This window comes from Desmodus rotundus, chromosome 5 (genome assembly GCF_022682495.2).
Source record: "Desmodus rotundus isolate HL8 chromosome 5, HLdesRot8A.1, whole genome shotgun sequence".
NCBI classification, from domain to species: domain Eukaryota; kingdom Metazoa; phylum Chordata; class Mammalia; order Chiroptera; family Phyllostomidae; genus Desmodus; species Desmodus rotundus.
Genome location: NC_071391.1, coordinates 40,554,512 through 40,581,076, shown reverse-complemented (window position 1 = coordinate 40,581,076; position 26,565 = coordinate 40,554,512). Strand labels below are relative to the sequence as shown.

At 51.7% G+C, this 26,565-nt stretch overlaps 1 protein-coding gene across 10 annotated transcripts in view; it reads right to left on the bottom strand.

Annotated features, from left to right (window-relative positions):
- The window catches only part of DENND2B (DENN domain containing 2B), a 159,211-nt gene that overhangs the window by 13,612 nt on the left and 119,034 nt on the right, over window positions 1-26,565 (bottom strand). For 9 of the 10 annotated variants that reach the window (XM_024558948.4, XM_053924504.1, XM_053924505.2 and 6 more), the window contains 11 exons: window positions 22,091-23,350; window positions 17,819-17,955; window positions 10,047-10,198; window positions 8,263-8,478; window positions 7,276-7,372; window positions 6,713-6,757; window positions 5,530-5,714; window positions 4,370-4,479; window positions 4,083-4,152; window positions 1,004-1,081; window positions 285-425 (listed from right to left, as the gene is read on the bottom strand). In XM_024558948.4, coding sequence (XP_024414716.2) covers window positions 285-425; window positions 1,004-1,081; window positions 4,083-4,152; window positions 4,370-4,479; window positions 5,530-5,714; window positions 6,713-6,757; window positions 7,276-7,372; window positions 8,263-8,478; window positions 10,047-10,198; window positions 17,819-17,955; window positions 22,091-23,350 — 2,491 coding nt within the window. Of the gene's footprint in view, window positions 1-284; window positions 426-1,003; window positions 1,082-4,082; window positions 4,153-4,369; window positions 4,480-5,529; window positions 5,715-6,712; window positions 6,758-7,275; window positions 7,373-8,262; window positions 8,479-10,046; window positions 10,199-10,381; window positions 10,450-17,818; window positions 17,956-22,090; window positions 23,351-26,565 lie in introns of those variants that run through there. The other variant, XM_053924509.2, reaches the window with a different exon arrangement.

Below are 26,565 nucleotides of genomic sequence, written 5' to 3'. Positions count from 1 at the left end.
GACTTCAGGACTATGCCCCAAGGTCTGGCATGACCCCAGACTGTGAGAGCACACACAGTGACCGTGTGGTGAATGAAGAAGAGGGCAAGCAGTGTGCAGAGAGCTGGGCAGAGAGCCGGCAGCTCTGTCACTCCCCTTTTCAGTCCACATGGATGAGGTGCACAAACACGGCGAGCACGGATGGGGCCATGCTCTGCACCCCCCGCAGACTGCACCCTTGGCTCAGCAGGCCAGGCTCCAGCCCCAGTCCCTAGTCTGAGAGCAGAGGCAGCAGAAATCCCTACCTCGTTGCCAGCGCCTGGCAGGAATGTCTTCACTTTGATGGTCTTCCCTGGAGCAGGGAAGGGCGACTCCATGAGACTTCTCATGAAGGGATAAACCAATGCAGCGGAGATCCCACGCCTTCGCTCCACCTCGTCTAGGACCTGTGCCCACCATCAGCAGCCCAAAGAGGAAGAGTGTCAGGGCGCTGCCCTTCCCTCCTCTGGGCAGAGAGAGGGCAGCTTGGCATCTGACCAGCTTAAGTCAACAGTTGGGAGACTAGGGGCTATTCTTCCAGGGGCTTCCCACCCTCCCTTCTCCTCTCCCTTGGCTCTCAGTGACCGCTCTGCCCCCCTAACCAGTCCTTGCCTCCAATGCCAAGAGCTGAGTAGCTGGGCAAAGGAAATACCACTTGAAAGTCGGGTCCCTGAGCCCTTGCTTCCCTAAGGTGGTCTCTATCCCCAAGAAACCTGTCTCTGCCCATGGCCCAAGATGGGCTATGGCATTAGCAGACATGGCTGGTGCAGGAGCTGGGGCGATGCCAGCTGGCTGGGTGAGGACCCAGGCTTGGGAATCGGGAGGGAGCCAGAGAGCTCGCTTGCACTTGCTCTTGCATTCTCTCGTTCTCTCGCCCTCTCACTCACACACACAGGTGGTTTTCCCATCTAAGCTGGCTGCAGATGCTCCTATGGGAGCTGTCAGCTCGGGGGAGGGGGAAGGAAGGAAGCCAGAGCCCTCTTACCTTGGAAAACAAGCCGAAGCAGCCAAGGCGGCTGATGACACAGTATACCTCTGGCAACCGCGGCCCTTTCCCACTCGGCTGGGTGGGGATGAGGAGGAAGAGGAGGAGAGAGACACAGACACAGAGAATCCATGATTATTATATCTGGCTCCTCTTCCTTGGGAGCTGAGAACTAAGGACTACTCTTCTAGGGGAAGAAGGAAGACTCCCTCTTCTAAACCTTCATTCAACCAGGCCCCAAAGGAGAGGCTGCTGCTCTTGGCGGGCAGGCTTCAGCAACCTCTGGTGGGCCTTCCAGCCCAAGGTGCCAGGTTCCTGCAAAGCTCTCCACAGGCTTACCCTGCTCCCAGGAGGACAGTGATGGGCACAAAGAACAAAGCAGTTTGGCAGAAGCTATAGTATGATTTGTGGATTTACATCCATTAGTCTGGGACCCCCAAGAATGCAACAGTACTGAGAGGAACTTGTGTACATTCTTAGCAGCAAGCCATTCAGTCTTCTGCCCCCCATCAGGGGGCATTCTGAAAAACATTCCTTTTCTCAGTTGCTCTTTTCTCCTTTCCTTGACCTGTTCCTATTATAAGAAGGCTAAACAGTAATAGAGAAGGGAAGCAAGCTATTGTTTACTAAAAGTTTACCAGCCCTGGCCAGGTAGCTATGTGAGTTCAAGTGTCACACTGATACTCAAAGATTGTGGGTTTGATCCCCGGTCAGGGCACATACAGGAATCAACCAATGAATGCGTGAGTAAGTGCAACAACAAATCGATGTTTCTCTCTCTCTCTCTCTCTCTCTCTCTCCCTTTTCCTATCTCCCTCTGTCTCTCTCTCTCTCAAACCAATAATTTACAATTTAAAATTGTTTTACCATATCTGTGTCCCAGGCTTGCTACATTACTGAGGCAAACCTGTGAGATAAGCACGATCACCCCCACTTCATAGATGAGTAAACTGAGTTGAACATATTAAGCTACTGCCCAAGATCATGTACCTAAAAGTCATGATCCAGGAACCAGGAGTCTGTTTTGGCCTCTGATTTGCTGTTTTACCTCTGAGGCGTGCTGCTTTCCGACAGGAAGAAAAAGAAAAGGGCTCAAAGCCCCAGGATAGAGATATGCTGCAGAGTAGAGGAGAACAAAGAAAGTAAGGGATTTAAAAGGCAGTGGGAGGAGATGTGCACCGAGAGCTCCCCACATCTGGACCTCCCAGTGAAGGCTGAGGTACGTCCACAGGAGTCTACTGCTCCAGCCGGGGGCTGGCAGGGCTCTGTGGCTGACTCGGGCTCAGATGCCTGGAGTGCCTGGCAAGGCCTGGTGGGGAGGGATGAGAGCAGCAGGTGCTGGCCCCTCATGCAGGCTGCTAAGCAAATGCAGATGGGGCTATTTCAGTCTTCAAACCTGCTGGCCACACGTCACAGATATAAAGAGAAGGCAGAATCTGTTTTTGTCCATATTAGGCCTGAAACTCACTCCTCGATCTTCCCCTCTCTCCCGCCTCCCCTAAAGCCCCAAGCGATTAAATCAAGTATGTGGGATTTGGGTTAGAATCATTGTGTCCAATCTGCAGGAATGCCGAACTAGTGCCAGCCCCCTTGGCAGGGACCCAGCCCAGGCCCTCTCTGAGCACGCCAGGACAAACATGCTCTTCCCTGGGGGCAGCAGGCCCACTGCAAAGGAGCAGCTCTGCTCCATCCCTGCTCCTGCGAAGGGAGCCTCGGAAGGCTCCCCTTCAGGCCCAGGTGGACCTGGGGCGTGCTGGCCTCTGCCTGGCTCCCCACCTGCACCTGTGCTGCGTCACACTCCCACTCCCTCAGCCCCACTCACTGGGCATTCCACATCCACGTATCGCTTCTCCCCAGACTGCCCTCTGGGGTGATCTGAGAGTGCCTGACTTGGTGTAAAAGGACTTGGGAGTCGATTCTGGCTCCGTCCCTCACTGGCTGTGTGGCCTTGGGAAAATTATTCCACTCTAAGTCTCAGTTTCTTAATCTATAGAATGGATATAATATTATCTTGTGGGCTATTATGAGGATTAAGGAAAACGACATACTTAAAGGATGTAGCCAGGAACATAACAGGTCCTAGATAATAGTTTATTGCCTTTGCCTTCCCTTCTACATTGAAAGTCCTGCCTCCTCTGCTCCACTATCTAAAGTTCCTTGAGGGTAGCAGGACCGATGTCTAACTGATCTTTATGTGCTTTTAGCATGTTGCCTGACCATCAAGAGGTGTAGGATGTGTGTTTTCAAATGAACGAATGAAAAGTGAGTAAGTGAATGAATGAATGATGGGCCAAAAATCCTGCATTTGGGATCCCTGCTATACATTACCCTTGCTGGGGATCCCCCTCATCTGCCCCTAGACAGGCATCTAGTAAGGCCTTCTCCCACTAAGGCCTGGCAACCCCAAAACATAGTCAACGACCCAAGCCAACAACATCCCTGCTGAGCTCCCGGGACAGTGCGACACCTCAATCTGTTTCCCAGGACTGATGGGAAGGACTTCTCTCTCCACAACATGGCTTGTATTTCCAAACCATCCCTTTCCCCTGAGTTCCAGAATCCCATAGAGGAAGCATCTCTCCCAGAATCCCAGAGAAGGCACTGCTCTGCTCCTGCTCTGCCTCCAGCCCTACCAGACCATGGACGGGATGCCTCCCTGCCTCAGGCTGGCTAGAGATGGGGCTGGAGGAAGGTTTTGCTCCACCCCAGTCTGTCACACACACACATGCTGCTGGGGCACAGGGTGCTGCTGTCTGGGATTAGCGATCATGGCCAATGAATGAGAAGGAAAAGTATGGGCAAGCTAAAAGCATGTGACAGCCCGGTAGAAGGAGAGCAATTCTCTCCCACCTTTACACATCATCTTCGATCCCAGGGCCCAGGCAGAGGGGCCACTTTGAGCCCTGCCAGCTCAGGATACCTCACTATGAGAATGTGTGTGTATATGTGTGAGTGTGTATGAGTGTGCTGGGGTGGCCTCAGGGAGCAGAACATAGGATTCCATACAAGCTGAAGTTGAAGAAAGGCACACAAACAGACACTGTGGCCCAGTCCCTGAGGACCAAATGGCCCAACTCACCAGTAAGCGCCTGCAGTAGCCAAAGCGTCTGCTGCCATCCTCTCCAGTCAGCATGAAAGAAAAAGTCTCACTGGAACAGGGAGAGGTCTGGCGTCAGGGAAGCATCAGAGGACCCAGGAGACAGCCCCTAAGAAAGGGGCCTGCCGTCCCAGGGAGGGGGTGAAGGGCCAGGTTGCTGCAGGAGAGGATGTTGGGACTAGGGTGGACCCCATTCAACTGCGCACTGCTATGGGGGTAAAGAGGCTATGCCCTCTCCCTCCCCCCAGCCAGGTCAGGGCAGGCCTCACCTCGTATACTCTGACACGGGGAGCCAGTCCTTGGCATCAGGGAAGCAAAACTGGGGAATGGCCTTGAGCCTCTCCTCCGCCTCGCGCATCTGCTTGGTGGGTCGGTCCAGCTTCAGGGAAGAGGAATATAGGGAGAAATAGATAAGGCATGGACCTGAGTAGTGGGTGGCTGAGAAGCATCTTTTCCCCTGAGAGCCCTAGATGGCATTCTACCAACTGTCATGCTTCTCAGCAAACCCTGTCCCCACTCCCAATTCTTACTGAGGGGTCTGGGTGTGGGCTGAGTCATCACTTACTCATTCTACATATACCAAACAAGCACTTTGCGTGTGGCACCTGGCACTGTGCCATGTACTGGGGCTACCGATGGAAACCAAGGGGGCAAGTTCTCTGACGCTGCACATTCTGGTCAGGACAGTGAGATTGTGAACAGCAAAATTTCAGAGGGTGTCAGAAAGGAAATAAATAGGGTGATAAACCGAGCTGGGCAGGGGAAGGGCTACTTTATCTGCAAAGATCTCCTGGAAGAGGCACTACCTGAGCAGCGAATGGGGAATGAGAAAGAGCTAGCAGCCATGAGATGAGGCAGAGAAAGGATATGCCTGGCAGGTGCTACAGCAGAGAGAAAGGCCTGAGCCCCGAAGGAAGGGAATAGAGGCCAGGATGGCTAGTAGGGGTGGGAAGGGATTAGGTAGACCAAGGGGAATGGAGAGCAGCTGCTAATGGGAATACTTCCTTTGTGGGGTGATAAAATTTGTTCTGAAACTGATGGTACATCTCTGAATATACTAAAAGTCATTGCCTTGTACACTTTAAAGTAGGTGAATTATATATATAGTATGTGAACTACATCTCAATAAGGTGGGAGAGAGAGAGAGAGAAAGAGAAAGAAAAAGAGAAAAAGAAAGAGAGAAAAGCCGGGGACCCTTCCTCAGGACAATCTGATTTTATTCTAAGCACACTGGGAGGTGTTCTCTCCTCTCTCATCCTCTGCATGAACACCCACACCCTCTGAGGCCCTGTCTTCCCTTCTGGCAATGGGAGCCACACTTGGGGTGGCCAGCTGAGTCCCCATGGCAGGACCAGGGCCTCTCTTCTCCCCCAGAGGGGCCAGGAAGACAGAGGTGGTGGGGAGGGGCAGGGGATGGAGATGGCCTCACCTTGGGAAACTGGTAGGAGACTTCGGGGAGGTAGGTGTTCCGGGAGGGCTTCTTCCTGAGGGACACCACCACGAAGTACTCGAAAAGCTCCCGCTCCTGCCACTCCAGCAGCTCCAGCTCCAGCGTCCGGTAGCTGGGCGCACGCTTCAGCATCGACTGGATGTGGACTAGGCGCTGCGTGTGGGCTGGGGACAGGTCACACATCAGGGGACAGGCCCCGCACCAGCCCCCATCCATGCCAGACTTGGGGCTCAGCCCCTGCGGATCACCTCTAAGTGCACGAGCCTGGTCTGACTCCCCACCCAGCTAGGTCTCAGGGAGGAGCGGCAGGAGCAAGGTGTCTGCCCTGACACAGGGAGCCCCTGGTCTGGGCCTCCTGGGGCCTCTGGAGGCTGAGCTGGGCCATACGACTGTCCCAGCCAGGCAAACCCAGGGATACATCCCTGGGGCCCACCCACCCTGCCCCAGTGCCAACAAAACTAGAAGAGAGCAACATCCACAAAGGCTTCATCGTAGGGCCTCTACCAGTCTTTGCACTTGAACCCTTTGTCCCTGTCACCAGGCCCAAAGTTCACTTGCCCACTTGCCTGGGGCCAGTGGAGAGGGAAGGAAGGAACTAGCTCCCACCTACTTCAATCGCCCAGGAAGACCTAGACAGGATTTCCCAGTAGAGAAAGAACAGAGATGTGTCCAGGCCCCTGGAATGTGAAGATCCCAGGACCTTTCCAGGGAGGTGACAATCCCCCACTCTAGGGAAAGGGGAGGTGAGTGGCCTCAGGGCCTCTGAGGACCAGTTTCCTCAGACTGTGGCACATTCCTTATAGTCAGCAGAGGTGCCTGTACTCTTCTGAACTCGTCTATGACCAGGCAAATCTCATACCCAGTGCTCACAGGCAGCGGCTTGGGAGAGTATGAGCAAGGCCACCAGCCTGAACTTTGGGCAAAAGGAGACATCTAGAGGTAAACGCGCAAGGCTGAGCTCATGTGAGTGTAGGAACAGACTCCCTTGTAGCCCTTCCCTCTGCTGGCCTGGTCTCCCTGTGGCCTTCACCTGTGGCCTGGTGCCTCTCCAAGCCAGGCCAGTTTGGGACATGGGCATGACACATGTGGAGGGAGGGAAGTCTTACTCCCTGCAGCCAGGGCTGGGAAGGGGTTCCATGCTCGTGGGGAGCCAAGCCCTCACCTTTGAACCTGTCGTCAGAGTCGCTCTCACTCTCGCTATTCTCATCTGGAAAAGAAACAGCAGGAGTGCGCGCTTGCTGAGCCCCTGTCCCACAGCAAATGCTGCCTGCGCCCGCCCCCAGCTCTGCTCAGTAAGGATGAATCTGGACCTAGGCTCCGGGGGACCTGTGGCCAGGCACTGAGTGGTCTGGGGCCAGGGTCCCTCAGAGCTCAAACTGCAGATGCTCATCTATACACAAACCCCTCCCATCCAGCCCTAATCTGGGGGAAGCTGAGGACCCGAGTAAGTCCGAACTTTCCTTTTGCCAGAAGTAGATTCCCATACCACCTCCCTACTCAGGGCCTCACAGGCCAAAGCCTGAACCAACCCACCCACGACTTTCTTTTCTCTTTGGCCCATTTGTTTTGTGTGACCACTTCTTGGCAGGGCTCTGCCCTCCTAGGAGGCAGGAGGATTCCTACAATTGGCCCACAGAAGGGTAAACTGAGGCTAGTCTATGCATCTCCCTGTTCCTAATCCTCAAGGGCCGACACAGCTGAACCAGTTCAGGTATCAAGGCCTACCTCTCAGTGATGCTGTCTCAACGCTGGACATAGACAGCTTTTTTAACCTCTTCTTTCCTCTCTTGGCATTGTAGATGGAGTTAATTCTTTGGACAAGCTGGGTGAGAAAGCAGGGACAGTGAGAAAACCCTAACACCAGCTGCCCCTACTTCTGAGAGGGCTGATCAGTAGCCTACTCGTTCCCTCACTGGTGTAAGCTTTCTGTGCTCCCTGCCCCAGGCCTGATACTGGTCTCCCTATTGCACTGACCCCCGAGTGCAGATGGTCTGGTAGCTCTCCATCTACCTAGTCCCCTAAGGGGACTCCTGCTCCAAGACAAGGACATGAAGCTTAGCTCCCCAGAGGAAGGAACTGTGATCAAACTGGACAGGATGGGCACTCCTGGATCCCCAGAGTCACTGACCCAATGGAGACAAAGAGCTCCTCAGATGCAATAACAGGAACAAGGATTCCAGCCTTTCCCCTCTGGGCTATAACCTGGAGCCCTGACAGGAAGGAGCTAAATTCCCAATATACTCAAGCATTGTTTGCAGGCTAAAAATACCATCGAGCTAAATCCTGCTGCTCTGGGCTGAGGGCCTATGTGTGCAAATCATTGCTGAAGACTCTGATTCTGAGAGTCATAGAAAGGAAGACCCATATTTGAGCCCGGAAACATTTGCCTGTGCAGAAACTTCAAAACGCACACCCCCACGTGCACTAATGGGGAGCCTCCTAAGGACCGGCTTCCACCCATCCAGAGGCACAGAGCGCTCCCTGCGGGAAGAGGCTGGCCTATCTATTCCCGAACATCCGTCCAACATTAATCCCTTAGTGCATCTTTATTGGCAAGAAGAGTGAATTGACCAGATGAAATAGAAAGGCTGCGGGGCCCAGAATATCCTCAAGCAGAACTGAGGAAGCATCCCCAGATTAGGGGAAGGAAGGAAGGGAGAGAAAGCCGCCTGCCTGCCTGACTGCCCACCCCACCCTGTCTGGGGAGACTACCTTGGGGATGCGGCGGGCCCGGCGGCTGGACAGCAGCTCGCTCGTGGTGCTGAGGCTGTCCTCGTTGAGGCTGGAGGGTGACGATGGCAGGCTCAGCTGAGCCAGCAGCAGCATGTCGTCATGGCTGTGCCTCTTGGGTAATCGTGGCAGCCGATGGCTCTTCCTTTCTGACCAGTTCCCACTGCGCAGGGACTGGCTGCCGGGTTTCAAGGAGAGCTGGCAGCGGGGAGAGAACATGGAAGAGGGACTCACCACAGAAGCCTTGGGCGGCACCGGTCTGCTGGGGCCTGGACTTAGCAGCCACAAGCTGACATCACTGGCTCCCTGAATCCCACCTGGAATTTCCATCCACTGGGGTTTCCTCTTTTAAGCCCTTAGCTGCTAATCAGCAACTCAGGGCTCAATTAGATACTTGCTTCCACAAAGGAAGCTTAACTACTTCTGCCAGAATAAAAAAAGCAGAGGCTAAGAAAACTGGGCTGTCATTGGAGTGGAAAGCAAAGGCCAACAGGGGATTCTGGGGGCTCCTCCTGAGCTTTGGGACAAGGCTTAGACTTTGCTCTTACTGCAGTCAGTCTTCCCACCTCAGCCCCTGATCCCGTCCTAAAACGCTTCTGGAGCAGAGGCCATACTGTACATGCCAGCCGGGCCCTGTTCACGTATTCCAAGGGGAACACAAGTGCTCTGGGCTCTGACCACCAATGCCCAGCAAGACAGGCCCCATAGCCATCTGGCTCCCTCACCCACCTGGCCCTGGGCTGCCCCCTTCCCCAGCCCTATTCTACTTTCTGCTCCCTCCATCTAGACTGCCACCCTCAAGTACAGGGCACCTTACTCTCAGCGGGTCCTGCTCACTGCTAGAAAGGCAGCACCCCCCACAAGCTCGGCAGGCCTCACACCCCTTGTCTGGATCTGGCACTGCCCCTCACCACTCTTCACCAAGTCCTCCTTTCTCTCTGTCCCTCAATTTCCTCTTCCCACCCAATCAGTCTAGCAATTCATATTCAAAGGAAGCCTGTTTGGACAGAGCACATTAGGAAGGTAAATCTTTTGTAAAAACAATCCTATCATTCCAAAGCCAGAAGGAATAATTTTGATATTCTCTAGTCAATGTTAAAAATACCCAGGCCCCTCCATTTGCACAGAGAATTAGAGTTGCCTGCGTAGGTCCAAGAAAGCATCTCAATTCTCCCACCTCCTGGTCTACCCCACCCCGGACAAGGCCAGGAAGAGCAGAAGTCTAGGGCCTCCTTTGACTCTTCACCTTTCTTCTCATCCTGCCTTCCAGCAGTCCACCCCTTGGAGAGTCATGCTTCTTCCCTCCAACAGGAGTGGCTCCAGGTCTTGTGGGCACCTGGCTAGCTCTCAAACCTGGTCCTTGGGCCGAAGCCTGGCCGCCAAGTGCCTGTACTTTCGTTCCTGCAGACGCTGCAGAATACCAAGCCTGCAACCAGGGCCCTGTCTTCCTGTTTCCCACGGAAGGGGGCAGCAGTGGCGATAAGACAGGAGAAAACAGGGACTTCTGCCTTAGTCTGGCAGCTCAGCGCTCTCATAGTGAAAGGAAGGCAGTTGGACAGGATGCCCCTAAGAGCACGTCTCGGTTGTCCCCAAGGGCTTCAACATGCCACAGATGCCTGAGTGCAGAGCTCTTTCCTGAGGTCACTTCCTTTGCCAGGTGCTAGTGCAGGTAGAAGCCTGAGTGGGGGCCGGCCCAAGCCTTGGGAGGACAGGCCCCCAATTGCAGCCCTCAGACTGACCCACAGGCCCAAGTCCAGCTGCCTCACCTGAGTGGGTGGGTTGTTGTACTTCCTGTCCTGAGGACTCCACATCCTGTGCAAAGAGTCCAAGGAGTTCTCTGACAGCGGTTGGGATTTGCGTCCTGCTCTTCGGCTCTTTAAGTCCACATCCTCATATGGATTCTCCTTGGGCAGATCTCCTGCAGAGGAGGAAAGGTTAGAGCAGGGGGAGAAGGGAAGAAGGAAACACATGCGCACGTTCTTGCTCTCTCTCTCTCTCTCTCTCTCTCTCTCTCTCTCTCTCTCTCTCTCTCACACACACACACACACACACACACACACACACACACACACACAAATAAACAAGTAGAATTCCTGTGAACCAAAGAGAATGGCTTCTGCCTGGCCCTTCAGCTCATGAGTCACGCAGCTGCCCGTCGGCAGTGGGAGGCTACAGACAGATCCTGGCTCTGAGTCCAGGAGCTGAACCCCCACCCCCAGTCAGCTCGGTCTGGTCTGGCCTCTGCTTTACAAATTCAGGGATTGCGCAACACTGGCTCAGCCACCCCTGCCAGTGCCCAGCCAGAGGACAAAGCCAACAACAGGCGTCTTTCCTTGGCTCTGGTCCCTCTGCTGCAAAAGCCCCAGAGATACACAGTTCAAGGTAGGACGGGCTGTCAGAGGTCACAAGGTTGTCACTTCACTGATGGCTCCCTGAGGACCCACTCTAGGGCGCAGGGCTTTCCCAGCCGTCGCTCTGCTCAACAACTCCTTTAGAGCGGTTCTTTGGACTGGCCCACTGAGGGAACCCAGCATGAGCACAGAGACTGGCAAGTAGTGAGCGCTCAGGAATTGTTGTTCAGCGAACCGCTCTTCCACTGCGCCACTCTATTTCCCCTACCGCTGAGCTCAGTGGAGAAGAGAACGGTCCCCTTTTGGAATTAACTTTCCTCCTGACACGGGGGCAGGTATGAAAGGCTTGAAAGGGGTGGGGGACAGTTCTCAAATCCCTGGGGGCAGGCACTGCAGTGGCAGGGCCAGGGACTCTCAGGCAGTCACACGCACAGTCCTTGCAGAGCAACCCCTCCCCATAAACAACACCCTCCTGCCCCTTCCCCCCAACACATGCCTAGACTTTTGTAAAATACAGTAACATGATGATCCACGTCAGTCCTGCCTCAGTCTTGCCAGAATCACGGTGGGGAAAGGGTCCACGGGGACCATGAGTGAACACAGTCCTCTGCTCCCCTTTCCCTTGTCTCTCCATACCCTTCCCTCCATATCAACACCACTCCACAGCACTGGGGACCTAGGTACCAGCGACCAGAATAAGGCGCTGCTTGAGGCAGCTTACGTGGTGAGAGCAGGGCTCACTCCAGCTCCTTGTGCAGCAACAGGATTGAGCCCAGATGACCAGGGAGCCCCACGGATGCCTGGGTGTGCCTCACACCCCAGGGGAGTTCAGAAGCCATTTGTCTGGCAGAAGGCAGAGGAAAGAGCTACAGGACTAGACACAAAGGCCACTGGGAACGTGGGCTTTCCTAGGACAGGACGCAGGAGAAAAACCAATCCCATACGCTCATAGACTTCTCAGTTTCCAAAGCCAAGATCCCCACTAACTGTGGTAGCCACTTATTACTATCCAGAAAAACCACAATGAATTTAGGAAATGCCTTTACAGATATTGAGGGGAAGAGATGAGGGGAGGCGTGAATGGCAGACTTTGGCCAGAGCTATTCAGACTGCCATGGGAGAAAGACAAACCCCGTAAATGCGAGTCAGAGATGGCACAAGGAAGGATTTGGGCTGGATTAAGTGACTCCCAACACCAGCAGAGTCCCCAGCAACTGAGCAGCCGTTTTCCTGTAACATAGTCATGGTATGAAAACCACTTGTCTCCATTCCAGAGCCCTGACTAAGCAGAGCCAGACCAGCAACACCACCTCAGGGAGCCACCCATTCAACCTGGCATCCCCTGCACACTGTCTCCAGCCTGCTCCACTGCAGGCACCTAGGAGGAGTCAGGGTCACCTCTGCTTCCCAGTCCCTCTCCAGCACACTTCCTGCAGCTGTGAGGTGCAGGGACGAAGGGTTAGACGATGCCAGGACAGCCTTCCAGGCCCTTGTGCAACGGGGCCAGAGCACCACTGTTCGGGAGGGGGAGGAAGAACGCTTATTCCCAGCTCATCGACTCCTAACTGCCTTGGGCCAGGTGACCCTCTGGAGTCCTTATCGACACCCCCACCTACAGCATGGCTTTGTCTCAACTCCTTCAGATGGGAGTTTCTCCAAACCACTGACATTTTGGGCTGCATAATTCTTGTTGTGGTAGACCGTTCTGTACATCTGTAGGATGTTTAGCAGCCCCTGGCCTCAATCCACTAGACTCCCAACCCCTGGGCCTGTTAAGAACGGGGCTGCAGGAGGTGAGCGAGCAAAGCAGCACTGGAGTTACCGCCTGAGCTCCACCTCCTGCCCACCAACCCCCACCCCCAGTCTGTGGAAAAATTGTCTTCCACGAAACCAGTCCCTGGTGCCTAAAAGGTTGGGGACCGCTGCACTAGAAGACAGTGGCATCCCTTCATTTGCAAGAACCAAAAATGTCCTCTGAGCAGATGGGTAGATGGTTAATAGAAGGAAAAAGGGAAGGAAGGAAGGAAGGAAGGAAGGAAGGAAGGAAGGAAGGAAGGAAGGGAGGGGAAATTCCCTCCTCCCCATTAAGAACCATTGCTTTAATAGGGAATTTATTCAATAACATTGTAATAATTGTGTGTGGTGTCAGATGAGGACTAGACTTATAGGAGTGAGCACTCCATAAGGTATACAAACGTCTAATCACTACGTCGTATACCTGAAACTAATATGATATTGCATGTCAACTATAACTGAAGAGGAATTTTTCAAAAAAAAAAAAGAACCACTGCCTTAGATAGATGTTTCTGAATTCCCTAATAGTTGCTGAGTGCCAGGGCATGTGTCCCAAGTTAAACCCTCCTTCCTTCCCTTCCCCTCCCTCCCTTCCTCCTTCTCTCCCTTCTTTCTTTCCCCAGAATCAGAGCTCTGAACATTGCTATAAAATCCCAACCTAAAACAGACAGATGTAGGTGACTGCGGCCCAAGGAAGTAAGAGAGGTACGATGTTGCTGCACATCAGTGACAGCCTGGGAGAAATCAGTGGAGAATACAGGTTCTCGACACCAGTCCTGCCTCTGGGAACTAAATTTCAGGAAAGCCTCACACGCCCACTCCTCTTAACCTGTCTGGCTCCAGTATCAGCCTCATCTCCAGCAATGCTGAACAGCCTGTCTGACACACCCAGGCCACTGATCTTCTCTCCAGGAAATGACTGCTGGCCTCAGCCCAAGCCCTGCCTCCCAGACTTCCCTTAGGCCCTTCACCGCCCTGGTTCACCTGGTGCTCTCCACTTTCTAGACTGCCCCTGACTCCCCTTTCAGAGCTGCCTCACAGAGATACTCCTTGTCATCTCTCCAGCTAATAAGGGTGCCACAGGATGGGGATGTGCAGAGACCACAAACGCCCTGAGTCTTGGAGCCACTAAACTGAGCCTGCTGAGAGCAAGTTAATACCAAGGCAACAGCTCAGAGCTAGGCAAGGAGGAGGTCTGGGGAATAAGGCTCAGAACTTCCTGAGCAGCAGAGCTACACCATGGCTGGAAAAGCTACAGCTGAGTGGTAGAGAGGCAGAAGGGACAGGGATAGGAGCCAGGTGGACTACAAACAGGACTTTCACCTGCATTCCTTCCCACACATCTTCCCCACGGGGAGGCCTGCGGCCCCACTCTGCCCTGGGGGAGGGAGAGAAGGTAGACCCCTTCCCTGGAGGCCTGGCCCTGAGCAACCCCATCCCATGAAGCCCAGCTGGGGAAGCCAGAGGTCTCAACCCTCCCAGCTTCTCTTATGAGATAAGGGACAAGGGCATCGCCAAGAATTTTTGCTTTGTGCTCTTTTAAAGAAACTTGTCAGAGCCCAAACTTATCACAGTGATGTTCTGGAAGAAAGAATCCAGCCCCACCAGGCCCTGCCCCCACTCCTTCCCATTGCTTCTTGGGTGCCAACACCCTCCCTCCCAACACACACCCAACTGAAAGAACCAGTTAGGGAAGGGGTGTGCACATATGTGCACAGGCACTGAGAATTTCTCCAAAGAGAATCCTAAACTTCCTGGACCACACCCATGACCGAGGGCCCAGGGTCTGCGTTTCCCTCCCCATTCCTCTCCATCCCAACCAGCTGTTTCTTCCCGGTCACAGCGTCTCCTCCCCTCCACCCCTTTTACACACACACTGGAGGGAGGGCCAGGGTAAGGGCCCAGCTTCCCTTACAACACACAGCACGTCAGATGGGGAGCTGTAAGGGGCCGGTTGTTACCCACCCTCCAAGCCTGGACACCACTTCCCAACTGCCAAGACACTGCTCCTGGGGCTGTGCCGCTGGGCTGCAGCCTCCACTCTGTTAGGCACCCTCTGTTCCTTTCCTTACTGCTTCCCAGGCAAATGAGAAGAGGGCAAGAGAGAAAGAGCAGAGGCTCGAAAAGCTCTGCAGCCAGGCTGACTGGCCTGTCCCCAGCTCCCATCCCACTCAAGTTCCTGGAAACTCTCCCTCAGCCCCGGCTAGCTGACAGGAGTGGGAATCTCTGCAGGAATGCAGCCCAGGCTCCCTGGTCAGGCGCCGAGGCCACTCCACATAGCTCCCTAACAAGCTGCTTCCTTGGGTGAATTTTTAAGTGTCAGGCTCAGAATGCAAACAGTTATAAGGCTTTGTCAAATAGCAGCATCTTCCGGGGCAGATGTCAAGTTGGACAGGTAAGAATTAATAGTCCCAGGAAGCAGCAAGGCAGTTGCTTTATTTTGAACTCCTCTATTGCAAGTTAGCAAGAGAAACCCCAGCCTATTTTGGAGAATCCCACCCCAGTTCCCCAGGCACCCTGCCTGGTGTGGGTGGGAGGACAGCAAACTCCCAAAGCCCCTTGTTCAAGTCCACTGCTCACAGGGAAGACAGGATAGTCTGTGGGCCAATGGCCCTCAATCTCTAACAGACCAGGACCTCCAGTCCAATCGGCTGGTCCCCAAGATGGAGATGTAGCGTGGGTGCTCTCCCTTCCCAGCCCTGTCATCACACACCCCAAGAGAGCTTCATCTGTCCCTCTGCAAGTGAGGCAGCACAGGCGGAGCCAGATCAACCATAACCTCACAGCACAGGCTGGGCCGAGAACAGAGACAGGCTCTCGGGAAGTCCGAGGCACGGTCAATCCGAGGCAAAAGTGAAACTGACATTCCGAGTTCAGAAACAAGGCCCCCCCTAAAGCCTCTGGAGGAGGGTCCAAATTCTTGGGGCCTGTCTCCAGCGATGGAGACAGGGATAAATCAATCAGAATCTAAGAGAAAGAGCTGTTTTCCCTCTAGCCTCCCTGGTCAGGTCTAGAAGCTCAGAATGGGCTGCAGTGGGAGACACAAAGAAGGACAATGTGCCCAGGGCACTGAACTGCCAACAGACACTGAAACCCGCCCTTACCCCACAAGGCAGAAACAAAGCCCAGCTGCCTGGGTCACTCCCCAGCCCTCCCTCCTATACCACCGCCCCCTTTCCTCTCCCCCCAGTTCTCTATACGGGCGCCAAAGATCAGAAGCCAGTGAGCAGCTAAGGAACACGCCCCAACTCCAGTGTCACCCCACAGCAGCCCTTATGCCTGATTCTGTATCGCCCATCTGAGGAGCACCCAAGGAGCTCCTCATTTGCTTGCCTCCTCATGCCACATTCTCAAGTGGCTTCAGAAGTCCCCTCTACCTGCCTCCCCCTTCCTGCTCTCTCTAACCTGACCTAGAAGGCCCAGAGAATAATTCTGTTGCCCAGGAAAGTGGCTCCAAAATTTTCAGACACACACACACACACACACACACACACACACACACACACCAGACACTGCCCCCAAACTAGCCCAAATACAGTCCTAGAATCGTAGAACTCAGGACAGTTCAAATGGTTCAAACGTCCCTTTCTCTTACTTCAGTCCAGCTGAGACAAGAACATCCTCCCACCTGAAATCCCTGGGCAGCCCAGACAGGCCGCAGAGCATCTCAGAGAAGAGAGAATGGTGACAACCACAGTGTTGGCAGTGCCTCCTCTGCCCAGGGCAGCAGCCACTAGGGCCATGGGCAGCAATGACATTACAACTAGAGGAAACAGGAATTCACCCTGCAGCTGGGGGTGGGGGGGAATGACATGGGACTGTGCCTCTGATCCCCATAGCTCTTGAACTCGACACTGGATGACCCATGTGTGCCAAGCTTTTTCCCCAGTGGTAAGGGAAGAGGCTCCCCTCCCCAAGCCCTTTTGCTGTTTGAGGGATTTCACTTCCACAGCTTTCCTGGTATGACCTAATTTTGGATGGCTACATGCTAATAATCACTTCGTTCCTGGGAAAGCAGAGCATGTGTGGACCCGAGCCCTGCGGCTGGCGCCCCACGAACGCTGGCCCAGCAAGTTCTAAGAGGGAAACAATGAACCTGACAGCTCAGATCAAATGAGGGAATAAATGCTTCTCTTTTCCTAAGATTCCAGTCTTATGAGAATCTAGAAGGGTCTCTACTAGGGCCACTTCTCTCTAATGTGTTAACTAAGACTACGTTCTCCAGCCTCTGGGCCCAAGACAGACAGAAGTGAGAGAGGGATGAGAGTGGGCAAGTGAGCCAGCATACCACTGCTCTTCCACCACCTACACAGGGACACAGCCTTTACTTGAACAGAATTAAAGCCCCCACTAAAAGAGAATAAGGCCAGAATTAAAATGAAAGCTGGAAATAAACCCACCCAGCCTAGATTATTGGGTTTTTATTGACCCTCGAACACAAGTTCGCCGACACCTAGTCCTCCCAGTCATTGGAGGACAACTCGCCATGTTGTCTCACATTTCTGACCTTCTGAGCAAGAGGAATTAATGGCTCCAGACTGTCTTCTCACAGATGCTTATAGAGCAAACAGCCTTGGGAGGCAGACACAGTAGCTCCCTCCAGACAGAGGCAGATTTGATTCCTGACCGGAGTAACAAGGACAATGTCTCTGTATGGGCAGGTTTGCGCACGGCCCCTTGAAGACACTGGGGTTTCCTAAGCCCTGAGCGCAGCCTCTACCTGGACCTCCCTACACCACCCTCAGGACTCGGGAGCGAGGGGAGCCCATGCAACACAAGGCTCAGGCTGCCTGCAGTGCCAGGAGGAATAAGCCCTCCATCTGTGGTCTAGGCGACTTGTGTTCCTGCCCTCATCTGTGCCCTGGGGCCAGCTGGCCTTGTCAGCCCGCATGCAGAGTAAAATCTCAGACACTTTCACACTAAGAAACTGGGCGCTGTGCTGGGTACTTTGATACATATTTAATTTCCTCTAATCCTAACAACAATCCTATGAAGTATTATCACTTTTATATATTGTTATGACATCATCACCATTTGAGAAAACAGAGTCTTCAGAAAAGTTAAGGGATTTGCCTGAGGACACACAGCTCAGGAAGGGCACCTGTTGGACGCCAAAGGCTTCTGAAAATAAAAGAAAGGGATAATGTGATTTTCCCCTTCTGTGGTCTCAGAAGTCCTTTGGGTTTCAGTTCATTCAAAACCAGGATTTAATCTCTTAGCTACTCAGCCTTTGCTAAACTACTTCCTCTAATGACCATTTCCTTGAGAAGTTCCAGTAGCCGGGCCCTGGCTGCCCATGGTGAATGCAGTGGAGCCTGGGAGTGCCCCCCTCCTACTCCTGTTCTGCAGCAGCCCCCAGAGGTCACCCTGCCCACCACCCTGCCACTGCTTACCCACAATGTCTTCATAGGCATTCTCTTCTAAAGTGCTTTTGGATCCAAACTTGGGTTGGCTCTCAGTACCATTCTCAGTGGGAGAAGAAGGGTACAGGGACTGGAGACTGGAAGCATCCTCAAACTCAAAGGACTTTCTGTGGATAACAAGAACACGAGTCATTCCAGCCGAACTAAATTCCTGCTGCCTTGGGGAATGGCCATGGGCAAGAGCAAAGTCCAGAAGTCCTCCTCGGAAGACCAACTCCTGAGCAAAGCATCAAGATGGATCCAAACTTACCGCCCAAATGAAGAACTAGATGGGCTGAAAGGCCCCAGCATGGGTGACTAAAAATCACACCAATAACAAATGACCACAGGTGAGAAGGGTGCTATGCATCAGAGGCTGAGTCAAGTGCTTCACTTGAGTTACTGGGTTACTCTTCACAATGCCGCTACTGGGCACTGTGCCATTTTACCAATGAGGAGATGAGAGCTCGGGGAGATGAAGAGACAGAGGCAGGACTTGCCCAGGGTGTCTGACTGTGGGGTCTGAGCTTTTGACTTGGGCCTCCAAGCCTGGAGAAAATCCTCCTTGAGAAGCATCTGCCTTCAGAGTCTCACATCACGTCTGCATCCCAGTGAGGGCTCCTGCCCTGAGCAGGCAGTTAGGGCTCTGCACTGGACAGATGATTTCCAGGATTGTTCGGGGGTCAGGGAATCAGTTGGTGGTGGCGGTTTGCGGGTATAGGAAAGGCTGAGCCCTCGACACCAATCACACCACTTCTGAGGTGGAACTAGTAGAACAACCTGCAGCATGAAGCTACTTCCAAGACCCAGCTCCTCTTCAGTTGGTCACCTACTCCTTTCTAACCCCACAGTCATCTTCCCATCTACTGTAGAATTTCAAAGTCACAGCTTGTTAGCTCCCCAGGCACCCTGAGCCCCAATACTCTCTAGTCCTTCATGGGGCAGGTACTGCCCGTATCTAAGACTTGACCCCAGATGCTTCCTCTCCCTCTCCCAGACAGGTCCCCAGCAGGCTCCTGGGAGGGAGAGAAGGCAAGGCGCCAACTGAATTCTTCCTCTCACCCACTAACAGACCCCTCTTCTTTGGGGCATCATTAGGCCTTTCTGCCAATGAAGTCCTTTCTCTCTTGTTTAATGAACAACTCCTGCTAAGAATCCTGGGGTACCAGTCAAGGACTAAAAGTGTCCTAAAGGGCACACCTTGTCCTCAGCTTGCCTGGCTACTCTGCAGCACTTGTCACAACTGAATGCTCGATGCTGCCATTGCCTCCCCTCGCCTCTATGACACTGTCCCTCCTAGTTTTCAGCGGCCTCTCTGGCAATTACTTTCCATGCTCTTGTGAGGGACCCCCCTTTCCACTTGCCTTTCTAGTGCCAGGATCTCTCAGAGTCCTGTTTGTAGGACGCTTGCTTGCATGGCATTTTCTGGGGACCAGATATTGATGGCCAGCGCCATAATGGCCATTTCTACCACGATGACTGCCAGATCTCTGTCTCTGACCCAAATTTCTCAACCAGTTATATATCCAATGGCTGATCGCAGCAGTTCCTGAATGTCAACCCTCAGACCACCATTGGTCTAAGACCACGCTTTCATTAGCATATTCGACAGAGTCAGCATCTTCTGCAAGTAGTCCTCCAGTCAGCAAATAAGACACAAATCATGTTCAGCCAAATTACCCTTGAAAATCCCTTAGGAAGGCACCATATCAAGGAACAGCAAACTGTCTTTCATTAAGATTAATAGAGTCAGTTTCTCCCCCAGATTTCTTAACAGATTTCTTTTTTTAATTTAGTGACTTGTTTTTTAAGAGAGAGGGGACAAGGGAGAGAAAAAGAAACATCAATTAGTTGTTCTACTTATTTAAGCATTGACTGGTTGATTCTTGTGTGTGCCCTGACCAGGGATGGAACCCGCAACACTGGCGTATTGGGGTGACACTCTAACCAGCGAAGCTACCTGGCTGGGGCAACAGATTTCTTTTCCTTTGGATGAACGCCAGAAGAAATATTTGGCTTGTATTTTTTTTTTAATTTAAAAGTATGTTAAATATAAGAATCATACCTGGCACAACAGATACAAACACCATCTCACGCTCCTCAGGGGAGTGTGCTCACTGTGTGGAAAGGCAGACAAAACAGCCTGTACTGTCTGAGCCACTTCTCTTTTCTCCCCAAGAGTACAGATTTAAATTTGCCAAGTTAATTATTACATGAAGTGAGTCCACCATGTACGGTATGTGTGTGTATATATTACATATAAATGTAATGTGTGGGGGAGTGTGTGTAAAACCTTCAGGCTCATCTCCTATCTCCCCACCGCCTTATTTCACCTAGCTAACTGCTTTCTGATGTTCTAAATTTAGCTCAGCAACTCCATGAGGAGGCTTCCCTCAGTCCAATTTTGATTCCTCTCCCGCTAGATCTCTGCAGGGTCCTACCCTGACATGGACCATGGCATGTGGCCCAGCATCTATGATGGATTTGTGCATCTGTCTCCTGCACCGGACCGTGAACTCCTTGCATGGAAGAACCTTGTCTTACTTGCCCTGGTGTCCTCTTTACTAATACGAGGCTTCGTGCACAGCAGGTTCTACCTAGGTATGTGTTTATAAAAATGGGTGAAGACAAAGCAAATACTCTCGGTAGGCTGTTAAAGGCTTCAAGAGTCAGTGAGCATGTGGAGTGGGCCAAAGCAGGGGGTTATCCTTAGCCAGGGGCTTTGTGGTTCATGGGTCTGCACTTTTGGGATGTCCTCCTCTCTGCACATGGCAGGAACATTTCTGTTGGGTTGGCCAAAAAGTTTGTTTGTTTGTTTTCATAAGATGGCTCTAGTAGTGCTTAGTTGTGCTTAACTTCATTTGAAACAAATTTTGTTAGATTGTATTGGACAGCTGTCACATCAGCATGTATTTTTAAAAAAACTTAAAACTGGTGAATTTTTGTGTAGCCATTTAAATATTGAAGATGGAAGAAAATAAGCGACATTTTCAGTATATTATGCTTTATTATTCCAAGAAAGGTAAAAATGCAACTTAAATGCAAAAAAAAAAATTGTGCAGTGTATGGAGAAGGTGCTGTGACTGATCAAATGTGTCAAAAGTGGTTTGGGAAGTTTCATGCAGATCTCTCGTTGGATGATACTCCATGGTTGGGTCGACCAGTTGAAGTTGATAGCAATCAAATTTAGACATGAATTGGGAGCAATCAATGTTATACCATGTGAGATAGTTGACATACTCAAAATATCCAAATCAATAAAGTTACTGGTGAAAATGAAATATGTGTCTTTTATTTTATAAAAAAACCACGTGAACTTTTTGGCCAACCCAACATATGAGATATGATATGCTGGATGAAGCCTGAAGTACGGGGCAGGTTGACAAACCCCAGAAGTGAAGCAAACCTGAATGACCATCTGAGTCTGGGTTGGAGGAGGAAGGCTGAGGGGTAGGAGCACAGGCCTTCCAAAGGAAGCTGGCTCGCAGTCCACCCCAATGTCGAGAGCAAGATGCCTGTCAACTCTGACCAACTTGAACTCCCAAGTCACCATAATTGTGGAGATGGCTGGGGAGTCAGGGTCAGGAATCCTGAGACTGACCAGGGAACCAATGTGAGTCTCAGAACAGGTCAGTCTTCAACATGGCTAATTGGCAGGTGAAATGTTCTTTCACTCCTTTTCCCTTGAGTATCCCTTCAGGATCCAAGGATCCCCTCTTTGTCCAGGCCCAGATTTTCCATGTGGCCAGGTAGCCCTCAGTAAAGAGGAAGTCATGTGAAATGTGTCAGCACTACTGTGTTAGTGATAACATGCAGTATTCAGATAATGTTGCACTGAGAAATAAATTTCTAATCCTGGCACTTCAGGTAGTTGTGAGGCTAAAATCCTACCATTCTTCTAGGGACTATCTATTCTATCTTAAAGTAGCGCGGCCCTACCCTTCCCAGAGAAGACTGAGGAAGTTCCAGTGGGACTCAGTGGCCAACTCTGCTCCAGAGACCAAACCCAGCCAACACCTTCTGTACACCGCATTTGGGAGAAGCGCTCCACCCCTCCCCGTCATGTTTAAGTATCCTTCTGTGAGAGCAAAAGAACAACAATCTCTTTTTCACCTAACTCTTGCTACAAATTATTTGGTGCTTCAGAACTTCAGTCATAAAGCACTACTGACTGTGACCCATGACTACGATCTGCTTTTGAACCCTCCCTGGAAAAGAAAGCCACGGTGCCCAGCTATCAGACACTGGAGAACCACACGTTACCTGCTCTGGGACTTGCGGTGCGCACGCATCTCCTTCTTGGGTCTCCGGGTGACTGGTGGGGCTGGGGTGGAGGGCAGGGGAGGTGGAGCAGCAGGTATGGGCGAAGGAGGTAGACCATTGCTTGGCTTACTCTTAGGATTCTTGTCAGCCTCATATTCAAAGGTGCGCTTGGGTTTGGGGACAGGATTCACAGCAGAATCAGGGGAGCTCTTCGATGGCAGCAGCTGGGAACTTGGGCTATTTCCAGGGGTCCCTGGCTTAGTGGAGCCACTGCCTTCCCTCTCCAGGGGTGGGCCTGCCTCCCCCCTTACTCCAACCACTCCTCCTGCTCGGCTGCCAGCGCTCACACCCGCGCTCCCTGTCAGTTCCTCCAAGGCGCCCAAGGTCCCAGTCTTCCTTCTTCCTCGGTCTACACTGTAGCAGCTGCTGGGCAGCTGGGGGAGCCCCCGGCCTGGCTGTTCCTTCAGGGCCTGTTCAATTTTCTGGATGCGACTCAGCACTGCTGAGCTCTCCTTCCTGCCGCCGTGCCCCCTGAGGAAGGCACTGGGCTCACTCCGGCCTGGCCATTTCTCCAGCCGGTAGAGAGAGTCCCGGACAGGAAGTGCCTCTCCTTCCTCCTCGGTCTCAGGATAGGAACACTCGGAGAAGGTCCTGCTCATCCTCCGGAGGCCCTTGAAATCAAAGGTCTTTTCTGAGCTGCAGGGGGACGGCACGATGCTGGGACAGCCCACACTGGGGCAGCCCTCACTGGCCGCCCACTCGCCCCCAGAGCCCTCCCGCTTCTCTCCACACACACTCATCCTGGGCAGAGTCTCTCGGCGACCCTCCCATGCTGAAATCTTCTCCCGGATGCCCAGGCTGTGGGCACGGGTGCCGGTGCGGTTCTGAAAGGCACTCCGTGGGCTGGAGGCTGGCCCCAGGGATGGAGTGCTGTGGGCAAGGGGGAGGCAGGCAGCTATTCCCTCTACATCCTGGGCTGCCCTTTGGACATTCTCCTTCTGCTCCTCTCTCTTGCACACTGAAGGGCTTCTGTCCAAACAACTGAAGCTGGTAGCCTGAAGGGGACAAATGGGTGGTGAAGTGTCTGGGGAGGAAGCTTGAGGATTTGGAGGTGAAGGCTCACGGGGGTGCCAGTCCTTGAGGAGCAGCCGGGAGCTGGAGCGGCTTGGGTACCTGCAGGCTGACGTTTCACTATCACTGAGAGGGTAGATAGGACTCCTTGGTGGGGAGAGAACTGGAGGTGGAGAGACTGACTGAGACCTAGGAGCAAAAAAAAAGAAAGAAAAAGAAGTGAAACCGGCAATCAGTGGCATGACAACCAGAGGCATCGTGTTTTAATCCCAGAGAGCTCAGTAACTCCTCGGGAGTCTCTTGAAAGCACTCTATTCAAGTAACACACCTTCAAAGCTGTCCTCAAGGAAAAAAACGGACCCTCATCCACAGCAGGCCTCTCTGCCCAATTCAACCCCAGAGACCCCGAGGACTGTGTGCAACAGAAGCCGGTTCTGAGGTGGGCAAGAGCACCTCAGGAGGTCACATCTGCCACCCAGAGAACAGTAAGACCAGTGGTATGCTGCTAAGTGTTTAACAATTGGCTCTCTGGGCGAAAGCATTGATTTGTAGCATTTACCAAGTTCCACAGCATTCCTACTATGGCTGATTTCAAGCTACGATTCAATGTCACTGAATGGGGATTTGGGAAGTGACACTACTGATTAGTTCTCATGAGCTGGTACAAAGCAACTCCAGCAAACAATTCTTGAAGTAGTCCCCCAAATACACACTCAAGCCCTTTGACCTATCTCTTAAATAAGCACCTACATCCCCTCATATTTCTGCTACTCAACAGAGATATTGCTCCTCAGACTGGGTCTTGATCAGAATTCAGATCCCTGAAGGTCTCAGAAAGATCAGGAGGGCCCCTCAAGAGTCCTTTCCACTCTCAGGGAGGAGGTGAACGGGGAAGGAAGACACTTCCATAGGCAGTTCCACCCACCAGCGTTGGCATCCCATCAAACAAGCACCAGCCAGTTCCCAGCTCCAAATGCACACACAGACCTCAGCGAATATTGGGAATAGGCCTAATAAATGCTTCTACACAGATTAACTCATTTAATCTTCATAAAAACTCTATAGGGTTATTATCATTTATTATTACCCTCATATTGCAAATGAAAAACATGAAGGCAGGGACTCTGGCCAAGATGGAGGCATAGGTAGATACACTTTGCTTCCTTGCACAACCAAAAGAAGGACAACAACCAATTTAAAAACCAAAAATAACCAGAACTGCCAGAACATCAAACTGTATAGAAGTCTGACAACGAAGGAGTTAAAGAAGAAACATCCATCCAGACCAGTAGGTGGGGCAAAAACAAGCAACTGGGGTGGACAGGACACATGGTAAGGTGGCAGACCAGGCCAGGCAAGGTGGCAGCTGGCAGACCAAGCAGTCCCACATTCTTCACGTGTGGCCAAGTCAGGAGGAACAACTGGGGAGCGAGACAGACCACACAACCCAGGGATCCAATGTAGGAAACTAAAGCCTCAAAACCTCTGGCTATAAAAATCTGTGGGGGGTTGCGGTGGGAGAAACTCCCAGCCTCACAGGAGAGGTCATTGGAGAGACCCACAGGGTCCTAGAACATACACAAACCCACCCACCGGGAATTAGCACCAGAAGGTCCCAATTTGCTTGTGGGTAGTGGGGGACGTGACTGATAGCCAGCCGAGAGCCACGCAAGTAGCATTGTTCCCACTCTGACCGTTCCCCCACATACAGCACCACAACACAGCAAGGCGGGTGGCTGCTTACAACATAACAGGAGCGCCCCTTAGAACGTAGCAGGCATGCCGAAACAAAGAAATATGACCAAAATGAAAGAACAGATCAAAACTCCAGAAAAACAACTACGCGATGATGAGATAGCCAACCTATCAGATGCAGAGTTCAAAACTCTGGTAATCAGGATGCTCACAGAAATGATTGAGTATGGTTGCAAAATAGAGAAAGAAGTGAAGGCTATACAAAGTGAAATGAAGAGAAATGCATAGGGAACCAACAGTAAAGGGAAGGAAACTGGGACTTAAATCAATGGTTTGGAACAGAAGGAAGAAATAAACATTCAACTAGAACAGAATAAAGAAATAAGATTTCAAAAAAATGAGGAGAGGCTCAGGAACCTCTGGGACAATTTTAAACATTCCAACATATGAATCATAGGGGTACCAGAAGGAGAAGGGGAAAAGCAAGAAATTGAAAACTTATTTGAACAAATAATGAAGGAGAACTTCCCTAATCTGGTGAAGGAAATAAAATTCCAGGAAGTCCAGGAAGCTCAGAGAGTCCAAAAAAATTGGACCAAGGAGGCGTATCATAATTAAATTACTCAAGATTAAAGATAAGGAGAGAATCTTAAAAGCAGCAAGAGAAAGGGAGACAGTTACCTACAAAGGAGTTCCCATAAGACTATCAGCTGATTTCTCAAAAGTAACCTTGCAGGCAAGAAGAGGCTGGAAAGAAATATTCAAAGTAATGAAAGGCAAGGACCTACATCCGAGAATACTCTATCCAGCAAAGCTTTCATTTAGAATGGAAGGGCAGATAAAGTGCTTCCCAGATGAGGTCAAGTTAAAGGAGTTCATCGTCACCAAGCCCTTATTATATGAAATGTTAAAGGGACTTATCTAAGAAAAAGATGATCAAAAATATGAACAGTAAAATGACAACAAACTCACAACTATCAACAACTGAATCTAAAAAACAAAAACAAAAAACAAAGCAAACAACTAGAACAGGAACAGAATCACAGAAATGGAGATCACATAGAGGGTTATCAGCAGGGAGTAGGAGTGGGGAGAATGGGAGAAAAGGTACAGGGAATAAAAAGCATATGGTAGGTACAGAATAGACAGGGGGAGGTTAAGAATAGTATAGGAAATGGAGAAGCCAAAGAACTTATGTGTACTACCGATGGACATGAACCTTATAAGGTTGGGGAGGGAATGCTGGTGGGAGGGGGGTGCAGGGTGGAGGGGGATAAAGGGTAGAAAAAATATATATATATACTTAAAAAAACATGAAGGCATAGAAAGGTTAACTATCTCATTCCAGATCACTGAGCTGGTAAGCGGTGAAGGCAAGACTTGAACTACACTACACTATGTTGCCCCTGCCTTCTTTGTGAACCACCCAGGCCCTCAGCCACAGTCTAGCAGACACTCCCACAGCAGTGGGCACAGCCTATCTTGAGGGCAGCATTTATACGTATCACGGGATACTCTTGGTCTTTCCTACGAGGCCATGATTTCTAGCAAGGGGAGGAACACACGCTCAGTATCTGGAAGGTACTCAGTGAATGATGAACAAATAAAGAAAGAAAAGGGTAAAGGTGAACTTCCTGAAGAGAACCATGAGCATATCTCCTTTTCAGTGTAATTTTCTAGTTGTCTTCTCGGATAATTACTGTCAACTT